The sequence below is a fragment of the Salvelinus fontinalis genome, chromosome 28 (assembly GCF_029448725.1).
Source record: "Salvelinus fontinalis isolate EN_2023a chromosome 28, ASM2944872v1, whole genome shotgun sequence".
NCBI classification, from domain to species: Eukaryota; Metazoa; Chordata; class Actinopteri; order Salmoniformes; family Salmonidae; genus Salvelinus; species Salvelinus fontinalis.
In genome coordinates, this window is record NC_074692.1 from 44,029,599 (window position 1) to 44,048,747 (window position 19,149).

Genomic DNA, 19,149 nt, shown 5'->3' on the forward strand with positions numbered 1-19,149 from the left:
GCATCAAATAAAAAAACTGGGGGAGGTTTCAGTGTGTGGTAATCCATCTTTTATTTTTATATCCTGCAGTTGATCTGCAGCTTCCTGGATATGTGTTCACTATGTCTAAAATACAGCTCTTACCACAGCTGAGAAGTGGGACTGTTCCTGGGCCTGTTGTTGATGTTACATGGCTGAGTAGTGGGCCTGTTCCTGGGCCTGTTGTTGATGTTACATGGCTGAGTAGTGGGCCTGTTGTTGATGCTACATGGCTGAGTAGTGGGCCTGTTTCTGGGCCTGTTGTTGATGTTACATGGCTGAGTAGTGGGCCTGTTGTTGATGCTACATGGCTGAGAAGTGGGACTGTTCCTGGGCCTGTTGTTGATGTTACATGGCTGAGAAGTGGGCCTGTTGTTGATGCTACAGGGCTGAGTAGTGGGCCTGTTCCTGGGCCTGTTGTTGATGTTACATGGCTGAGTAGTGGGCCTGTTTCTGGGCCTGTTGTTGACGTTACATGGCTGAGTAGTGGGCCTGTTCCCGGGTCTGTTGTTGATGTTCCATGGCTGAGTAGTGGGCCTGTTCCTGGGCCTGTTGTTGATGTTACATGGCTGAGTAGTGGGCCTGTTGTTGATGCTACATGGCTGAGTAGTGGGCCTGTTCCTGGGCCTGTTGTTGATGTTACATGGCTGAGTAATGGGCCTGTTGTTGATGTTACATGGCTGAGTAGTGGGCCTGTTGTTGATGTTACATGGCTGAGTAGTGGGCCTGTTGTTGATGTTACATGGCTGAGTAGTGGGCCTGTTGTTGATGTCACATGGCTGAGTAGTGGGCCTGTTGTTGATGTTACATGGCTGAGTAGTGGGCCTGTTTCTGGGCCTGTTGTTGATGTTACATGGCTGAGTAGTGGGCCTGTTCCTGGGCCGGTTGTTGATGTTACATGGCTGAGTAGTGGGCCTGTTTCTGGGCCTGTTGTTGATGTTACATGGCTGAGTAGTGGGCCTGTTCCCGGGCCTGTTGTTGATGTTACATGGCTGAGTAGTGGGCCTGTTCCTGGGCCTGTTGTTGATGTTACATGGCTGAGTAGTGGGCCTGTTCCTGGGCCTGTTGTTGATGTTACATGGCTGAGTAGTGGGCCTGTTGTTGATGTTACATGGCTGAGTAGTGGGCCTGTTCCTGGGCCTGTTGTTGATGTTACATGGCTGAGTAGTGGGCCTGTTGTTGATGTTACATGGCTGAGTAGTGGGCCTGTTCCTGGGCCTGTTGTTGATGTTACATGGCTGAGTAGTGGGCCTGTTCCCGGGCCTGTTGTTGATGTTACATGGCTGAGTAGTGGGCCTGTTCCTGGGCCTGTTGTTGATGTTACATGGCTGAGTAGTGGGCCTGTTGTTGATGTTACATGGCTGAGTAGTGGGCCTGTTCCTGGGCCTGTTGTTGATGTTACATGGCTGAGTAGCGGGCCTGTTGTTGATGTTACATGGCTGATTAGCGGGCCTGCTATATTACTAACCCCCCCCCTCTACTATCCCCTCCCCCCTCTACTACCCCCCCCCCCCTCTACTATCCCCCTCTACTATCCCCCCCCTCTACTATCCCCCCCCCTCTACTATCCCTACCCAAATTAGAGTCAACTATCAGACAACAATGCTTCTACTTACAGATATTCCACTCACATCTACGTTACCTTTAGTTAAATAGTTATTCGTATCGTAGCACCCCGTATTAAAATCGGCATATTCAACAGCATTTAAGAAATATATTATTACCTTTAACAGTGTTATCTTGTGAACAAGCCATCAATGTTTTGTGATTGATGGTGTCGTAAAAATGTTGGCTAACAGGTTAGCAATTAGCATGTTTCACATTTCAGTGGAAATACTACTATCAGCTTTTTCATAAGCTGTTTAGCAACAACAACAAAAATATGCCCCGTACTAATCGGGCATTCGGTCCCCAGTTATTGTCCACCTTAATATTTTGTTAAATTACAAGATATATCCGTTTAATTTTGTTCAAAAAAGAGACACCAACCTCGTATCCGAAGTGTTTCCTAGATAGTTGACAAGTTGTCTATTCTTCCAGTAAAAGAAAATGACCTGCCTGTCAACTTTTCATTGCGAAGCTCGCTGCACCTTCCGGTAGACTCTTGAAAATTGTTTTTTCTACCAACATCTTCTTCAGTGTTGTAACCAAATAATGTTTCATTATTTTTGTTTTACAGATTAAATCTTATGGTTTTGAGAAAGTAGATAACAGTTTAATACTAACATATAAATTAGTGAATGATTTAGGTAAAAAATATGGATATTAAATGTGTGGTCTGTCGCGCAGTCAAATTTTACAATATACAGCGTGTCCCACAAAATGTGTATAATTAATAGATATAGATATTATATATCTGTCTATCTATCACTTTAATGAAAACTCTCAAAACCTAACTTAAATTACAAACTGCAATGAAAATAGGTGGTCAGCTAGCTAGAAGGGTGTCTAGTCACAAAACGTACCGTTATTTTCCAGGCCATTTAAAATGTTGAGCTCCAGGTGATTTAATCCCAAAGCAGCCAATCCACCAGTCATTCTGATCTGAACTCTGACCCTCTGACGTCCACAGATTAACCCATCTCTCCCAGTATAAATGCCATTCTGCTATTTCCTTTTGGGAAAACATCCCTCCATTTTACTATGATGTCTTACGAGGTTCCTGAACGTCCCTATTTGTGAAATGTCTACCGATATCGCCCTACAAATAAATACTTTACCCAAGAGTAAAATATTCCCATTGTGGTTTTTCAGATCCCTTAATAATACAGGTTTGCCGGGCCATCTGAACCCTGATATCATGACATAGAAAACATTCCTGGACCTGACTCCAAGAGCAGTACCACTGATGAACAGTACCAGAAACTATGTTCTATGGATTATGACTGGTCAATGCCCCATGTATATATTGAGCATTCTTTTTGTAGAAAGTATCTTATATAATAGCTTACATTGAACTGAACAGATCGACTCCATTGAACTGAACAGATCGACTCCATTGAACTGAACAGATCGACTCCATTGAACTGAACAGATCGACTCCATTGAACTGAACAGATCGACTCCATTGAACTGAACAGATCGACTCCATTGAACTGAACAGATCGACTCCATTGAACTGAACAGATCGACTCCATTGAACTGAACAGATCGACTCCATTGAACTGAACAGATCGACTCCATTGAACTGAACAGATCGACTCCATTGAACTGAACAGATCGACTCCATCGGAGTTTAACCAAATGATATGCTGTAATATTAGATCGGCCTTATCTGGAGGATGAAATGTGAAATTGTAGCCAACTCCGTATGACTTTAAAAACAGGGATCCATTGTCAATCCACCAAGGTTTTAATTAGAGAAAAGGCAAAGAGCCCATTTTTAAACAGGCTGGGCCTCGCTTGATAGAAAACCTGTTTGGATTTAGATCAAATTTCAGTCCAATGGAAGGGCTTTAAGAGATGTTTAATTAATGGCTTAATATTTAATTGTTTTAACCGTCCAAACTGATGTTGGTTCTATAAATATGCTTGTTTAACTTTATCTGGTTAGCCATTCCAAATAAAGTGAAATCTTTTTTTTCCAGGAATGATTTGATAAAAGGTTTTCCTGGAGTCGGTAGAACCATGAATACATATTTGAACTGCGATGTCACTAGAGAATTAATCAGAGAATTAAAAAATGGACAGGTGTTTCCCTCTCCAAGGTTTCAAGATCACTCAACTTTTCCGGGATATGTACACCGAGCACATCGACTTCACCATTCATCCAATTTAAATAATCTGTGTGTGTCTTACCATGGCTGCGTAGTGGGCTTGTGTGTGGGTGTGTGTGTATGTGAGTGTGTCTTACCATGGCTGCGTAGTGGGCTTGTGTCTGGGTGTGTGTGTGTGTGTGGGTGAGTGTGTCTTACCATTGCTACGTAGTGGGCCTGTGTGTGGGTGTGTGTGAGTGTGTCTTACCATGGCTGCGTAGTGGGCTTGTGTCTGGGTGTGTGTGTGTGGGTGAGTGTGTCTTACCATTGCTACGTAGTGGGCCTGTGCCTGGGCCTGTTGTTGCTGATACATGGGCTGTATCATCATCTGCTGCTGAAGGGCCTGCTGCTGAAGAGCCTGCTGGTACTGAGAGGAGAGAGGATTGCTATCTTAGTTTGCTATCGATTATTTACAGACCATCTTAGTTTGCTATCGATTATTTACAGACCATCTTAGTTTGCTATCGATTATTTACAGACCATCTTAGTTTGCTATCGATTATTTACAGACCATCTTAGTTTGCTATCGATTATTTACAGACCATCTTAGATTGGAATCGATTATTTACAGACCATCTTAGTTTGCTATCGATTATTTACAGACCATCTTAGTTTGCTATCGATTATTTACAGACCATCTTAGTTTGCTATCGATTATTTACAGACCATCTTAGTTTGCTATCGATTATTTACAGACCATCTTAGTTTGCTATCGATTATTTACAGACCATCTTAGTTTGCTATCGATTATTTACAGACCATCTTAGTTTGCTATCGATTATTTACAGACCATCTTAGTTTGCTATCGATTATTTACAGACCATCTTAGTTTGCTATCGATTATTTACAGACCATCTTAGTTTGCTATCGATTATTTACAGACCATCTTAGTTTGCTATCGATTATTTACAGACCATCTTAGTTTGCTATCGATTATTTACAGACCATCTTAGTTTGCTATCGATTATTTACAGACCATCTTAGATTGGAATCGATTATTTACAGACCGATTGACGGGTAGATCATTATGTACAGTCGCTGACAACCAGACAATCTGTCACCTATCAGATTAGACTGGTAGTGCACGGAGCAGGGCTGTGTTCAATGAGGAAAAGAGGAGTGCACGGAGCAGGGCTGTGTTCAATGAGGAAAAGAGGAGTGCATGGAGCAGGGTTGTGTTCAATTAGGAGGAAAAGAGTAGTGGACGGAGCAGAGTTGTGTTCAATAAGGAGGAAAAGAGTAGTGCACGGAGCAGGGTTGTGTTCAATAAGGAGGAAAAGAGTAGTGAATGGAGCAGGGTTGTGTTCAATAAGGAGGAAAAGAGTAGTGAACGGAGCAGGGTTGTGTTCAATAAGGAGGAAAAGAGTAGTGAACGGAGCAGGGTTGTGTTCAATAAGGAGGAAAAGAGTAGTAAACGGAGCAGGGTTGTGTTCAATAAGGAGGAAAAGAGTAGTAAACGGAGCAGGGTTGTGTGTGGCAAGCGTTTTGAAATTGGGAAGTACTAAGTCAACTTGTACAATAAAGAACACAGATCTTCGCTTTGAGTTGCAAAACTTTTTGCTACGGTGTGCCCTACAGAACACATCCCTGTGTTGTATTCACTAGACACGAAACGGAAGCAAACAGCAAAACACGTCCCTTTTTCAGGACCCTGTCATTCAAAGATAATTCGTAAAAATCCAAATAACTTCCCAGATCTTCATTGTAAAGGGTTGAAACACTGTTTCCCATGCTTTTTCAATGAACCATAAACATTTAATGAACAGGCACCTTTGGAACGGTCGCTAAGACACTAACAGCTTACAGACGGTAGGCAATTAAGGTCACAGTTATGAAAACTTAGGACACTTAAGAGGCCTTTCTACTGACTCTGAAAAACACCAAAAGAAAGATGCCCAGGGTCCCTGCTCATCTGCGTGAACGTGCCTTTGACATGCTGCAAGGAGGCATGAGGACTGCAGATGTGGCCAGGGCAATACATTGCAATGTCCGTACTGTGAGACGCCTAAAACAGAGCTACAGGGAGACAGGACGGACAGCTGATCGTCCTCGCAGTGGCAGACCACGTGTAACACCTGCACAGGATTGGTACATCCGAACATCACACCTGTGGGACAGGTACAGAATGACAACAATAACTGCCCGAGTTACACCAGGAATGCACAATCCCTCCATCAGTGCTCAGACTGTCCGCAATAGGCTGAGAGAGGCTGGACTGAGGGCTTGTAGGCCTGTTGTAAGGCAGGTCCTCACCAGACATCACCGGCAACAACGTGGGCACAAACCCACCGTCGCTGGACCAGACATGCAAAAAAGTGCTCTTCACTGACGAGTCGTGGTTTTGTCTCACCAGGGGTGATAGTCGGCATCATGGTTATCGTCGAAGGAATGAGCGTTACACCGAGGCCTGTACTCTGGAGCGGGATCGATTTGGAGGTGGAGGGTCCGTCATGGTCTGGGACGGTGTGTCACAGCATCATCGGACTGAGCTTGTAGTCAATTCAGGCAATCTCAATGCTGTACGTTACAGGGAAGACATCCTCCTCCCTCATGTGGTACCCTTCCTGCAGGCTCATCCTGACATGACCCTCCAGCATGACGATGCCACCAGCCATACTGCTCATTCTGTGCGTGATTTCCTACAAGACAGGAATGTCAGTGTTCTGCCACGGCCAGCGAAGAGCCCGGATCTCAATCCCATTGAGCACGTCTGGGACCTGTTGGATCGCAGGGTGAGGTCTAGGGCCATTCCCCCAGAAATGTCTGGGAACTTGCAGGTGCCTTGGTTGAAGAGTGGGGTAACATCTCACAGCAAGAACTGGTAAATCTGGTGCAGTCCATGAGAAGGAGATGCACAGCAGTACTTAATGCAGCTGGTGGCCACACAAGATACTGACTGTTACTTTTGATTTTGACAGGGACACATTTTGTTCAGGGACACATTATTCAATTTCTGTTCATCACGTCTGTGGAACTTGTTCAGTTTTTGTCTCAGTTGTTGAATCTTGTTATGTTCATACAAATATTTACACATGTTAAGTTTGCTGAAAATAAACGCAATTGACAGTGAGGACGTTTCCTTTTTGCTGAGTTTACAACACTGACTTTGGTTTTGCTAAAGTGTGCCTCACTTAGCATAACCCTGGTGTCAGACAGCGTGAGGGTTTCTCAGCAGTACCTTAGCGTACCCCTGGTGTCAGACAGCGTGAGGGTTTCTCAGCAGTACCTTAGCGTACCCCTGGTGTCAGACAGCGTGAGGGTTTCTCAGCAGTACCTTCGCATACCCCTGGTGTCAGACAGCGTGAGGGTTTCTCAGCAGTATCGTAGCATACCCCTGGTGTCAGAGAGCGTGAGGGTTTCTCAGCAGTACCTTCGCATACCCCTGGTGTCAGACAGCGTGAGGGTTTCTCAGCAGTACCTTAGCATACCCCTGGTGTCAGACAGCGTGAGGGTTTCTCAGCAGTACCTTAGCATACCCCTGGTGTCAGACAGCGTGAGGGTTTCTCAGCAGTACCTTAGCATACCCCTGGTGTCAGACAGCGTGAGGGTTTCTCAGCAGTACCTTAGCATACCCCTGGTGTCAGACAGCGTGAGGGTTTCTCAGCAGTACCTTCGCATACCCCTGGTGTCAGACAGCGTGAGGGTTTCTCAGCAGTACCTTAGCATACCCCTGGTGTCAGACAGCGTGAGGGTTTCTCAGCAGTATCGTAGCATACCCCTGGTGTCAGACAGCGTGAGGGTTTCTCAGCAGTACCTTAGCATACCCCTGGTGTCAGACAGCGTGAGGGTTTCTCAGCAGTATCGTAGCATACCCCTGGTGTCAGACAGCGTGAGGGTTTCTCAGCAGTATCGTAGCATACCCCTGGTGTCAGACAGCGTGAGGGTTTCTCAGCAGTACCTTAGCATACCCCTGGTGTCAGAGAGCGTGAGGGTTTCTCAGCAGTACCTTAGCGTACCCCTGGTGTCAGAGAGCGTGAGGGTTTCTCAGCAGTACCATAGCGTACCCCTGGTGTCAGACAGCGTGAGGGTTTCTCAGCAGTACCTTAGCATACCCCTGGTGTCAGACAGCGTGAGGGTTTCTCAGCAGTACCTTAGCATACCCCTGGTGTCAGACAGCGTGAGGGTTTCTCAGCAGTACCTTAGCATACCCCTGGTGTCAGACAGCGTGAGGGTTTCTCAGCAGTACCTGAAGGTATTGGAGCTGCTGTGGATGAACAGGATGGAGTTGTTGTTGCAGACGAAGGTCTCCAGGTTGCAGCTGCTGGAGAACCCTGTTGGCTGTCTGGAGCTGTGGAGCGACCGGCTGGCTGTTACCAGGTGTAGGAGCTGTGATACAAGAGGAGAGGAGATCATTTATTGTCTATTTAGTGAGAATGTGTCGTCTTCTGCCTCTACAAACCCTCTCAGATCAACCCGCTGAGATGCACAGGGTCCGCCACGGAGCAGTGCCCCTAGGGGATAGCCGCTTAGGGGGTTCAGTGTCTCGCTCAAGGGCACGATGGCAGATAAACAAACACACACACAGTATTTTTGCATTCTCACCTTTCTGCCCATTGCTGACGGCTACAGAAGGCACAGCTGTAGGGGTGATGGGCATGGCGGTGATGGGCGTGGCAGCGGCGGGCGTGGCAGCGGCGGGCACAGCTATAGGGGTGACAGCTGTGTTGGCTACAGGGACGGGGATCACGTTACTGTTGGTAGCCTTGGGTCTCTGTCTCGGAGCGATGGAAGTTGCCGTGGGGCCCGCGGACTCTGTGATTCTGGAATAGTAGGGAACAACCAGAAAACAGTGGAAACTTCCTTATTAAAGTTTATTTATACATTCTCATTGGGAGATGAAATCTATTTTTACAAAAGAGACCTGACTCGTATTCTTTCACAAATATCCACAGTGATATGTGACTGTACCTGGCTTTTGTCATGCTCTTCCGAGCAGCAACCTCGCTGGCTGTGAGCGGCTCAGGGAGTGACGTGGGGAGAGGGGAGCTCTGCAGAGGGGCCGATACAACCGTCACTGTTGCTATAGACACCCAACTTCTCCATACACTGATCTTAAATTTCACTTATAATACAAACACATCTGTCACAATCAATGAACAGTGACTTACAAAGAGATTTGGCACTGGACACTCCTTTCCAGCTAACTTGAAGGCAAAGTAGGAGACTTGATAGATATCTGGTCTCTTCTCATGGTCAGCCTCAAGCATATATCCTGGAGAAGAGGGGACATATAGTTTAATATATTCTGGAGGAGAGGGGACATATAGTTTAATATATCCTGGAGGAGAGGGGACATATAGTTTAATATATCCTAGAGAAGGGGGGACATATAGTTTACTACATCCTGGAGGAGAGGGGACATATAGTTTAATATATCCTAGAGAAGGGGAGACATATAGTTTAATATATCCTAGAGAAGGGGGGACATATAGTTTAATATATCCTAGAGAAGGGGGGACATATAGTTTAATATATCCTGAGGAGAGGGGACATATAGTTTAATATATCCTGGAGGAGAGGGGACATATAGTTTAATATATCCTGGAGGAGACATATAGTTTAATATATCCTGAGGGGACATATAGTTTAATATATCCTGAGGAGAGGGGACATATAGTTTAATATATCCTGGAGGAGAGGGGACATAGTTTAATATATCCTGAGGAGAGGGGACATATAGTTTAATTTATCCTGGAGGAGACATATAGTTTACTATATCCTGGAGAAGAGGGGACATAGTTTAATACACATTACTTTATAGTATCGCAGACAAAATCAGAGAATCCCCCATTTCCTTAAGAGAAGGCATGTACACTTTACACAGGTTTTAAATATAAAAAAGTGAATTTTAATGTGTATGAAAATACTATTATTACCTCGCTATAATTCATTTTTCACCCTGGTAAAATGCATAAAAATGTCTACCTCCCAGTTGACCACAAGGTGGAGCTATTGGATAATATTTGTATTAAAGGCCTACAGTGGATGTGTAAACAATGAATGTTAGTTTGATTGGGCAAATTCATTGGAAAGGTAAATGTTTACACATCAGAAATATTGACATGACAATGTTTAATGTGGTTTAATTTGTATATGTATTGACAGCTTTGTGGTTCGTATGGTGCTGAGGAACAAAGCAGTTGTACTTACTGATTAAGCAGTGCAGCTTGAAGGAGAACTTGGAATTGTCAGGAACGATAAAGGTTCCGTCACATATGGCGACTTGACTCTCTCCGAACGGGAGCGAGAAGAAACACAGCTTGTACAACAAGCAACCAAGAGCCTGAAACACAGAAACACAGCTTGTACAACAAGCAACCAAGAGCCTGAAACACAGAAACACAGCTTGTACAACAAGCAACCAAGAGCCTGAAACGGAGAAACACAGCTTGTACAACAAGCAACCAAGAGCCTGAAACACAGAAACACAGCTTGTACAACAAGCAACCAAGAGCCTGAAACGAAGAAACACAGCTTGTACAACAAGCAACCAAGAGCCTGAAACAGAGAAACACAGCTTGTACAACAAGCAATCAAGAGCCTGAAACAGAGAAACACAGCTTGTACAACAAGCAACCAAGAGCCTGAAACACAGAAACACAGCTTGTACAACAACCAACCAAGAGCCTGAAACACAGAAACACAGCTTGTACAACAAGCAATCAAGAGCCTGAAACAGTGAAACGGAGAAACACAGCTTGTACAACAAGCAACCAAGAGCCTGAAACGGAGAAACACAGCTTGTACAACAAGCAACCAAAAGCCTGAAACGGAGAAACACAGCTGGTACAACAAGCAACCAAGAGCCTGAAACAGTGAAACGGAGAAACACAGCTTGTACAACAAGCAACCAAGAGCCTGAAACGGAGAAACACAGCTTGTACAACAAGCAACCAAGAGCCTGAAACGGAGAAACACAGCTTGTACAACAAGCAACCAAGAGCCTGAAACGGAGAAACACAGCTTGTACAACAAGCAACCAAGAGCCTGAAACAGAGAAACACAGCTTGTACAACATGATATCAAACCATATTACAATGCATGCCTATATGCAGTATGTTATATAACATGGACTGCTCTCACCTCTGTCAGACAAATGAAGACAGTATATTTCTCCATTCAGTTTCTCCACACCTATAATACAACCCAGATTCGTCCATCGGACTGCCAGATGGTGAAGCGTGATTCATCACTCCAGAGAACACGTTTCCACTGCTCCAGATTTCCGAGGACGGCGAGCTTTATACACCACTCCAGCCGACGCTTGGCATTGCGCATGGTGATTTTAGGCTTGTGTGCAGCTGCTCGGCCACGGAAACTTATTTCATGAAGCTCCCGACGAACCGTTCTTGTGCTGACGTTGCTTCCAGAGGCCGTTTGGAACTCGGTAGTGAGTGTTACAACAGAGGACAGATTCTTTTTACGTGCTTCAGCACTCGGCGGTCCCGTTCTGTGAGCTTGTGTGGTCTACCACTTAGCAGCTGAGCCGTTGTTTCTCCTAGACGTTTCCACTTCACAATAACAACACTGACAGTTGACCGGGGCAGCTCTAGCAGGGCAGACATTTGACTAACAGACTTGTTTGAAAGGTGCCATCCTATGACGGTGCCACGTTGAAAGACAGAGCTCTTCAGTGAATCCATTCTACTGCCAATGTTTGTCTATGGAGATTGCATGGCTGTGTGCTGTATTTTATACACCTATCAGCAACTGGTGTGGCTGAAATAGAAGAATCCTCTAATTTGGAGGGGTGTCCACATAGCTTTGGCCATGTTGAGTACATTCACGACGCACACACACTTCAAGCTCTTCTGTTACTGACTGGCTAGAGACCACACACACCTCCGCGTATGTACACACACACCTACGTTTCCCGCACACACACAACACCCACTTACCCATATATCAGCCTTGGTGGTAATGGCCTTCCCTGCGTACACGTTAATCATCTCTGGAGCTCGATAAGACAGGGTCGTGTACCTGCACACACACACAACACAGTAAGTGCTCAGCGTCAAAAGTCATGTGCGTTTCAGTTCTAGTCTTATGCAAGTACGAAGCAGCTGAAATGATACCCTATACTATATAGTGCACTACTATAGACCAGAGCCCTATTCCCTATATAGTGCACTACTATAGACCAGAGCCCTATTCCCTATATAGTGCAATGTAAGAGTGCAGGGCTGAAGTCGAGAACACTTCATTTTAAGGGTCTGTTCATAAACCATTCATAAGGTGTTTATAAACCATTCATAAGGTGTTTATAAACCATTCATAAGGTGTTTATAAACCATTCATAAGGTGTTTATAAACCTTTTATAAGGCATTTACAAACAGTACACTCCCATTTATTAATCATTACCCCCACGTGTAAACGTTATTCAGACATTTATATTTCCTTCACCATCCTGTGTTGTGTGATTATTCTGTTACCAGGTACTGATGGAATGTCTACCAACGGCATGCCCACCTTTTAGTGAGAAATTACACCGTGCAAGACAGCCCTTACAGTCAATCCGATGGACAATCGTGACTCAGTGATGACCTGTATCTACAAATGTATGCACATAGATGACAAGTGAGGCACACACACACAGTTCAAAGGTCATCCACTCACTTCTTGATTTCGTCCTCCACGGCGGTCACTCCGTCTTTGTGTGGGAGCAGCACCTTGTGAGTAGCACTTCCAAAATCACACAGAACATAACTCCCATTATCACTCAGGAGGATGTTCTCTACCTGGAGGAGACAGAGACGAACCATTAGTAAAGGACGGACAGAAGAGAGAGACCAAGGAGGAAGAAAGAGGACATATGAATGATTGAAAGCGACAGACATTGATGGAGGAAGGAGAGACAGAGAGAGACAGAGAGAGAGAGGAGTGGGGAGAGTGTCACTGACTGCCCAAATTACAATGTGGATGGTGAGGTAGCTGGACTCCTAAAGCTGGCCAATAGAAAAGGAGTTTAATTCACAGGACTTGGACAGGTTCTGTTTTGTTGGCTATTTTAGTCCACAGCAGAGAGATACGCCAAGATACACAAAACATTACTGAGGGAGAGAGGAACGAGAGAGGGACAGGATGCATATTAGATTGAAAGTGACACAAAGGGTGAAATGATGGGAGAAGGAGAGGGGGAGAGGGGGGGGGGACAGATACACAAAGGACAGAAGGGGAAAGAGAGCTGAATGACAGACACACACAGTCTTGTACAGCTAACCTTGTGGGGACATACAATTCAGTCCCATTCAAAATCTTATTTTCCCAAACCCCGAACCTGTACTCTTACCCTAACCTGTACTCTTAACCTGAACCTAACATTAACCCTAAAACTAACCCTAGCTCCTAACCCTTAACATAATTCTAACCTTAACCCTAAACCCCCTAGAAATAGCATTTGACCTTGTGGGGACTAACAAAAGTTGGTCCCCAGTTGGTCACATTTAGTTTGTTTACTATTCTTGTGGGAACTTCTGGTCTCTACAAGAATAGTTAAACACGTTCACACACAGCTCAGAGCAGCTGACAGACAATGCTTTTTGCAGTGTCACTTCACCCATCAGTGCGTGACTGGGCCTCTCAGTCTCTGTGTCCCTCTGCGGTTCCATAACAACCTCGGCTGGGACCTAACAGAGCCTGGCGAGTCAGACCCCGTCCAGTGTTAGGACGGGCCGGAGATTCAGACCCCGTCCAGTGTTAGGACGGGCCGGAGAGTCAGACCCCGTCCAGTGTTAGGACGGGCCGGAGAGTCAGACCCCGTCCAGTGTTAGGACGGGCCGGAGAGTCAGACCCCGTCCAGTGTTAGGACGGGCCGGAGAGTCAGACCCCGTCCAGTGTTAGGACGGGCCGGAGAGTCAGACCCCGTCCAGTGTTAGGACGGGCCGGAGAGTCAGACCCCGTCCAGTGTTAGGACGGGCCGGAGAGTCGGACCCCCAGTGTTAGGACGGGCCGGAGAGTCGGACCCCCAGTGTTAGGACGGGCCGGTGAGACCCCCAGTGTTAGGACGGGCCGGTGAGACCCCCAGTGTTAGGACGGGCTGGTGAGACCCCCAGTGTTAGGACGGGCTGGTGAGACCCCCAGTGTTAGGACGGGCTGGCGAGTCAGACCCCCAGTGTTAGGACGGGCTGGCGAGTCAGACCCCCAGTGTTAGGACGGGCTGGCGAGTCAGACCCCCAGTGTTAGGACGGGCTGGCGAGTCAGATCCCCAGTGTTAGGACAGGCTGGTGAGTCAGATCCCCAGTGTTAGGACAGGCTGGTGAGTCAGATCCCCAGTGTTAGGACAGGCTGGTGAGTCAGATCCCCAGTGTTAGGACGGGCTGGTGAGTCAGATCCCCAGTGTTAGGACGGGCTGGCGAGTCAGACCCCCAGTGTTAGGACGGGCTGGCGAGTCAGACCCCCAGTGTTAGGACGGGCTGGCGAGTCAGATCCCCAGTGTTAGGACGGGCTGGCGAGTCAGATCCCCAGTGTTAGGACGGGCTGGCGAGTCAGATCCCCAGTGTTAGGACGGGCTGGGGAGACCCCCAGTGTTAGGACAGGCTGGGGAGACACCCAGTGTTAGGACAGGCTGGGGAGACCCCCAGTGTTAGGACAGGCTGGGGAGACCCCCAGTGTTAGGACAGGCTGGGGAGACCCCCAGTGTTAGGACAGGCTGGAGAGTCAGACCCCCAGTGTTAGGACGGGCTGGCGAGTCAGACCCCCAGTGTTAGGACGGGCTGGCGAGTCAGACCCCCAGTGTTAGGACGGGCTGGCGAGTCAGACCCCCAGTGTTAGGACAGGCTGGTGAGTCAGACCCCCAGTGTTAGGACAGGCTGGTGAGTCAGACCCCCAGTGTTAGGACAGGCTGGTGAGTCAGATCCCCAGTGTTAGGACAGGCTGGTGAGTCAGATCCCCAGTGTTAGGACGGGCTGGTGAGTCAGATCCCCAGTGTTAGGACAGGCTGGTGAGTCAGACCCCCAGTGTTAGGACAGGCTGGTGAGTCAGATCCCCAGTGTTAGGACAGGCTGGAGAGTCAGATCCCCAGTGTTAGGACAGGCTGGAGAGTCAGATCCCCAGTGTTAGGAAGATGAAGAAAGATGAGGAAAGATGGAGGGGAGGAAGGAATTAAGGATAAGAGCATTGTGGCAGATGATAAGAAGAGGGGGAGAAGAGGTCAATGATGAAGAGAGAATATGACAGAGGAAGAGGAGCATTGAGAGGTGGACAATGAGTAGAAGGAAAAATATACAGAACCGAGAAACACAAATGATGTGGTCAAGGAGCGAGAAGGACAGAGGAAGGGGAGAGAATGTCTGTTTCCAGGCTTACCTTGAGGTCCCTGTGTATGAGGTGTGTTACACTGATGTGTGTGTCTCTCTTCTCCTTACCTTCAGGTCCCTGTGTATGAGGTGTGTGTGTGGGTGTGTGTGTGTGTGTGTGTGTCTCTTCTCCTTACCTTCAGGTCCCTGTGTATGAGGTGTGGGTGTGTGTGTGTGTCTCTTCTCCTTACCTTCAGGTCCCTGTGTATGAGGTGTGTGTATGAGGTGTGTGTGTGTGTGTGTGTGTGTGTGTGTGTGTGTGTGTGTGTGTGTGTGTCTCTTCTCCTTACCTTCAGGTCCCTGTGTATGACAGGGGTCCTACACTGATGCAGCCTGGCCACAGCCTCACAGGTATCAGTGAAGATGGTCAGCACCTCCGGCTCCGTAAACCCAATATGGAGACGCTGATTCATCTGCTTCACTACCTGACCAGCTGGGGAGGGAGGGGGAGAGAGGAGATGGGGGAGGGACGGAGAGGGGGAGAGAGGAGATGGGGGAGAGAGGAGATGGGGGAGGGACAGGAGATGGGGGAGGGACAGGAGATGGGGGAGGGACAGGAGATGGGGGAGGGAGAGGAGATGGGGGAGGGAGAGGAGATGGGGGAGGGACAGGAGATGGGGGAGGGACAGGAGATGGGGGAGGGAGAGGAGATGGGGGAGAGAGGAGAGAGGAGAGGGGGAGAAAGGAGATGGGGGAGAGACAGGAGAGTGGGAGAGACAGGAGAGGGGGAGAGACAGGAGATGGGGGAGGGACAGGAGAGGGGGAGAGAGGAGATGGGGGAGGGACAGGAGAGGGGAGAATGAGGAAGTGGGTGAGAGAGAGAAGGAGAAAGAGAATGTTTAAAGTTACAATCCAGGGTCAATAAGAAAATAAGAAAAAAAATCCCAGGTCTGTTTGTTGAACTCTGAAGTATATTTGTCTCATATCTGTATGTTCAATAAATAAAAAATGACATTTCCGGACCAAACAATTGTATTAAAATGGAAGAGGGGGGGGGACCCAAAACGCCTACCTTTACAGTACTCCATGAGGATAAGGACCTCCCAGACACTGTCCCCTACTGAGTTGATGGTAGAGTCCAGGTAGTTCACTATGTTCTTATGACCTGACAGCTCTTTCTGCAGAGAAGAAGGACATTCTAAGAGACCGATACAGTGCATTCGGAAAGTATTCAGACCCCTTTGACTTAATCCACATGTTACATTACAGCCTTATTCTAAACCTTGATTAAATAGTTTTTTGTTCCCTCAATCTATTGTAGATGGAGGACATTGGGCATGTGGCTAATTCTCCTCATAGAAGTTAAGTCAGTCATCAGTCTAGGTGTTGCTCTTTGTTTATGTACACGCCCTGTCCCAGTGTGTCACGCCCTGTCCCAGTGTGTCACGCCCTGTCCCAGTGTGTCACGCCCTGTCCCAGTGTGTCACGCCCTGTCCCAGTGTGTCAGGTCCTGTCCCAGTGTGTCAGGTCCTGTCCCAGTGTGTCAGGCCCTGTCCCAGTGTGTCAGGCCCTGTCCCAGTGTGTCACGCCCTGTCCCAGTGTGTCACGCCCTGTCCCAGTGTGTCACGCCCTGTCCCAGTGTGTCAGGTCCTGTCCCAGTGTGTCAGGTCCTGTCCCAGTGTGTCAGGTCCTGTCCCAGTGTGTCAGGTCCTGTCCCAGTGTGTCAGGTCCTGTCCCAGTGTGTCACGCCCTGTCCCAGTGTGTCACGCCCTGTCCCAGTGTGTCACGCCCTGTCCCAGTGTGTCACGCCCTGTCCCAGTGTGTCACGCCCTGTCCCAGTGTGTCAGGTCCTGTCCCAGTGTGTCAGGTCCTGTCCCAGTGTGTCAGGTCCTGTCCCAGTGTGTCAGGTCCTGTCCCAGTGTGTCAGGTCCTGTCCCAGTGTGTCAGGTCCTGTCCCAGTGTGTCAGGTCCTGTCCCAGTGTGTCAGGTCCTGTCCCAGTGTGTCAGGTCCTGTCCCAGTGTGTCAGGTCCTGTCCCAGTGTGTCAGGTCCTGTCCCAGTGTGTCAGGTCCTGTCCCAGTGTGTCAGGTCCTGTCCCAGTGTGTCAGGTCCTGTCCCAGTGTGTCAGGTCCTGTCCCAGTGTGTCAGGTCCTGTCCCAGTGTGTCAGGTCCTGTCCCAGTGTGTCAGGTCCTGTCCCAGTGTGTCACAGCCACCTCACATCTACGGTACAGCCACGTCACATCTACGGTACAGCCACGTCACTGTTACAGCCACGTTACTGTCAAGAAGTCATACCAGGTCAACCGTCAGGGTTCCATAAGGTCACACAGTGTGTGTCTGTGTGTTCGCGTATCTGTACAGTTCAGTCTGAAAAGTATTCAGACTCCTTGACTTTTTCCACATTTTGTTACGTTACAGCCTTATTCTAAAATAGAAAATGAAATGGATTAAATTAATTGTTTTCCTCGATCTTCACATACTACCCCAAAATGACAAAGACATTTTTTTAATGTTTTGCACATTTTCTAAAAATAAAACAGAAATAACTTATTTACATAAGTATTCAAACCCTTTGCAATGAGACTTGAAATTGAGCTCAGGTGCATCCTGTTTCCATTGATCATCTTTGAGATGTTTCTACAACTTGGAGTCCACCTGTGGTAAATTCAATTGATTGGACATGATTTGGAAAGGAACACACCTGTCTATATAAGGTCCCACAGTTGACAGTGCATGTCAGAGCAAAAACCAAATCATGAGGTCGAAGGAATTGTCCGTAGAGCTCCGAGACAGGATTGTGTCGAGGCACAGATCTGCGGAAGGGTACCAAAAAATTTCTGCAGCATTGAAGGTCCCCAAGAACACAGTGGCCTCCATCATTGGAAGAAGTTTGGAACCACCAAGACTCTTCCTAGAGCCGGCCGCCCGGCCAAACTGAGCAATCAGAGAAGGGCCTTGGTCAGGGAGGTGACCAAGAACCAGACGATCACTGACAGAACTCCAGAGTCCCTCTGGAGAACCTTCAAGAAGGACAACCATCTCTGCAGCACTCCACGAAATCAAGCCGTTACGGTAAAGTGAACGGACGGACGCCACTCCTCAGTAAAAGGCATGACAGCCCGCTTGGAGTTTTCCAAAAGGCACCTAAAAGGACTCTGACCGTGAGAAACAAGATTCTCTGGTCTGATGAAACCAAGATAGAACTCCTTGGCCTGAATGCAAAGTGTCACGTCAGGAGGATGTACTGTGATTGCAACATCATGCCGTGGGGTTTCTTTTCAGTGGCAGGGACACGGAGACAAGTCAGGATCGAGGGAAAGATGAACAGAGCAAAGCATAGAGAGATCCTTGATGAAAACCTGCTTCAGAGCACTCGGGACCTCAGACTGGGGTGCAGATTCACCTAACAGGACAAAGACCATAAGCACACAGCCAAGACAACGCAGGAGTGGCTTCAGGACAAGTCTCTGAATTTCCTTGAGTGGCCCAGCCAGAGCCCGGGCTTGAACCCGATCAAACATCTCTGGAGACCTGAAAATAGCTGTGCAGCGATGCTCCCCATCTAACCTGACAGAGCTTGAGAGGATCTGCAGAGAAGAATGGGAAAAACTCCCCAAATACAGGAGTGCCAAGCTTGTAGCGTCATACCCAAAAAGACCCGAGGCTGTAATCGCTGCCAAAAGAGCATCACCAAAGTACTGAGTAAAGGGTCTGAATACTTATATAATTCAGCCAACATTTCTAAAAACCTGTTTACACCTTCTCATTACAGGTTGATTGCTGAGAATTATTATTTTTTAAATCTATTTTAGAGTAAGGCTGTAACCTAACAAAATGTGGAAAACGTGGAATACTTTCCGAAGACAAATCAAATCAAATTGCATTGGTCACATACACATGGTTAGCACATGGTTAGCATTGAAGAGATTTCACCCCATGCTTCCCGAAGCACCTCCCACAAGTTGGATTGGCTTGATGGGCACTTCCTACGTACCATACAGTCAAGCTGCTCCCACAACAGCTCAATAGGGTTGAGAACCTGAGACTATAATGGAGTGGCTAACACAGACAGAATACCAGCTGACTGCTTCTTCCCTAAATAGTTATTGCATAGTTTGGAGCTGTGCTTTTGGGTTATTGT

The 19,149-nt window shown here is 47.4% G+C and overlaps 1 protein-coding gene across 2 annotated transcripts in view; it reads right to left on the minus strand.

Annotated features, from left to right (window-relative positions):
- The window catches only part of LOC129826763 (BMP-2-inducible protein kinase-like), an 86,712-nt gene that overhangs the window by 28,220 nt on the left and 39,343 nt on the right, over nucleotides 1-19,149 (minus strand). For both annotated transcript variants that reach the window (XM_055887824.1, XM_055887822.1), the window contains exons 3-12: nucleotides 16,081-16,186; nucleotides 15,359-15,501; nucleotides 12,391-12,512; nucleotides 11,672-11,753; nucleotides 9,924-10,056; nucleotides 8,882-8,985; nucleotides 8,682-8,761; nucleotides 8,316-8,533; nucleotides 7,960-8,099; nucleotides 4,039-4,140 (exon numbers count right to left, since the gene is read on the minus strand). In XM_055887824.1, the coding sequence (XP_055743799.1) occupies nucleotides 4,039-4,140; nucleotides 7,960-8,099; nucleotides 8,316-8,533; nucleotides 8,682-8,761; nucleotides 8,882-8,985; nucleotides 9,924-10,056; nucleotides 11,672-11,753; nucleotides 12,391-12,512; nucleotides 15,359-15,501; nucleotides 16,081-16,186 (1,230 nt within the window). The remainder of the gene's footprint in view (nucleotides 1-4,038; nucleotides 4,141-7,959; nucleotides 8,100-8,315; nucleotides 8,534-8,681; nucleotides 8,762-8,881; nucleotides 8,986-9,923; nucleotides 10,057-11,671; nucleotides 11,754-12,390; nucleotides 12,513-15,358; nucleotides 15,502-16,080; nucleotides 16,187-19,149) is intronic.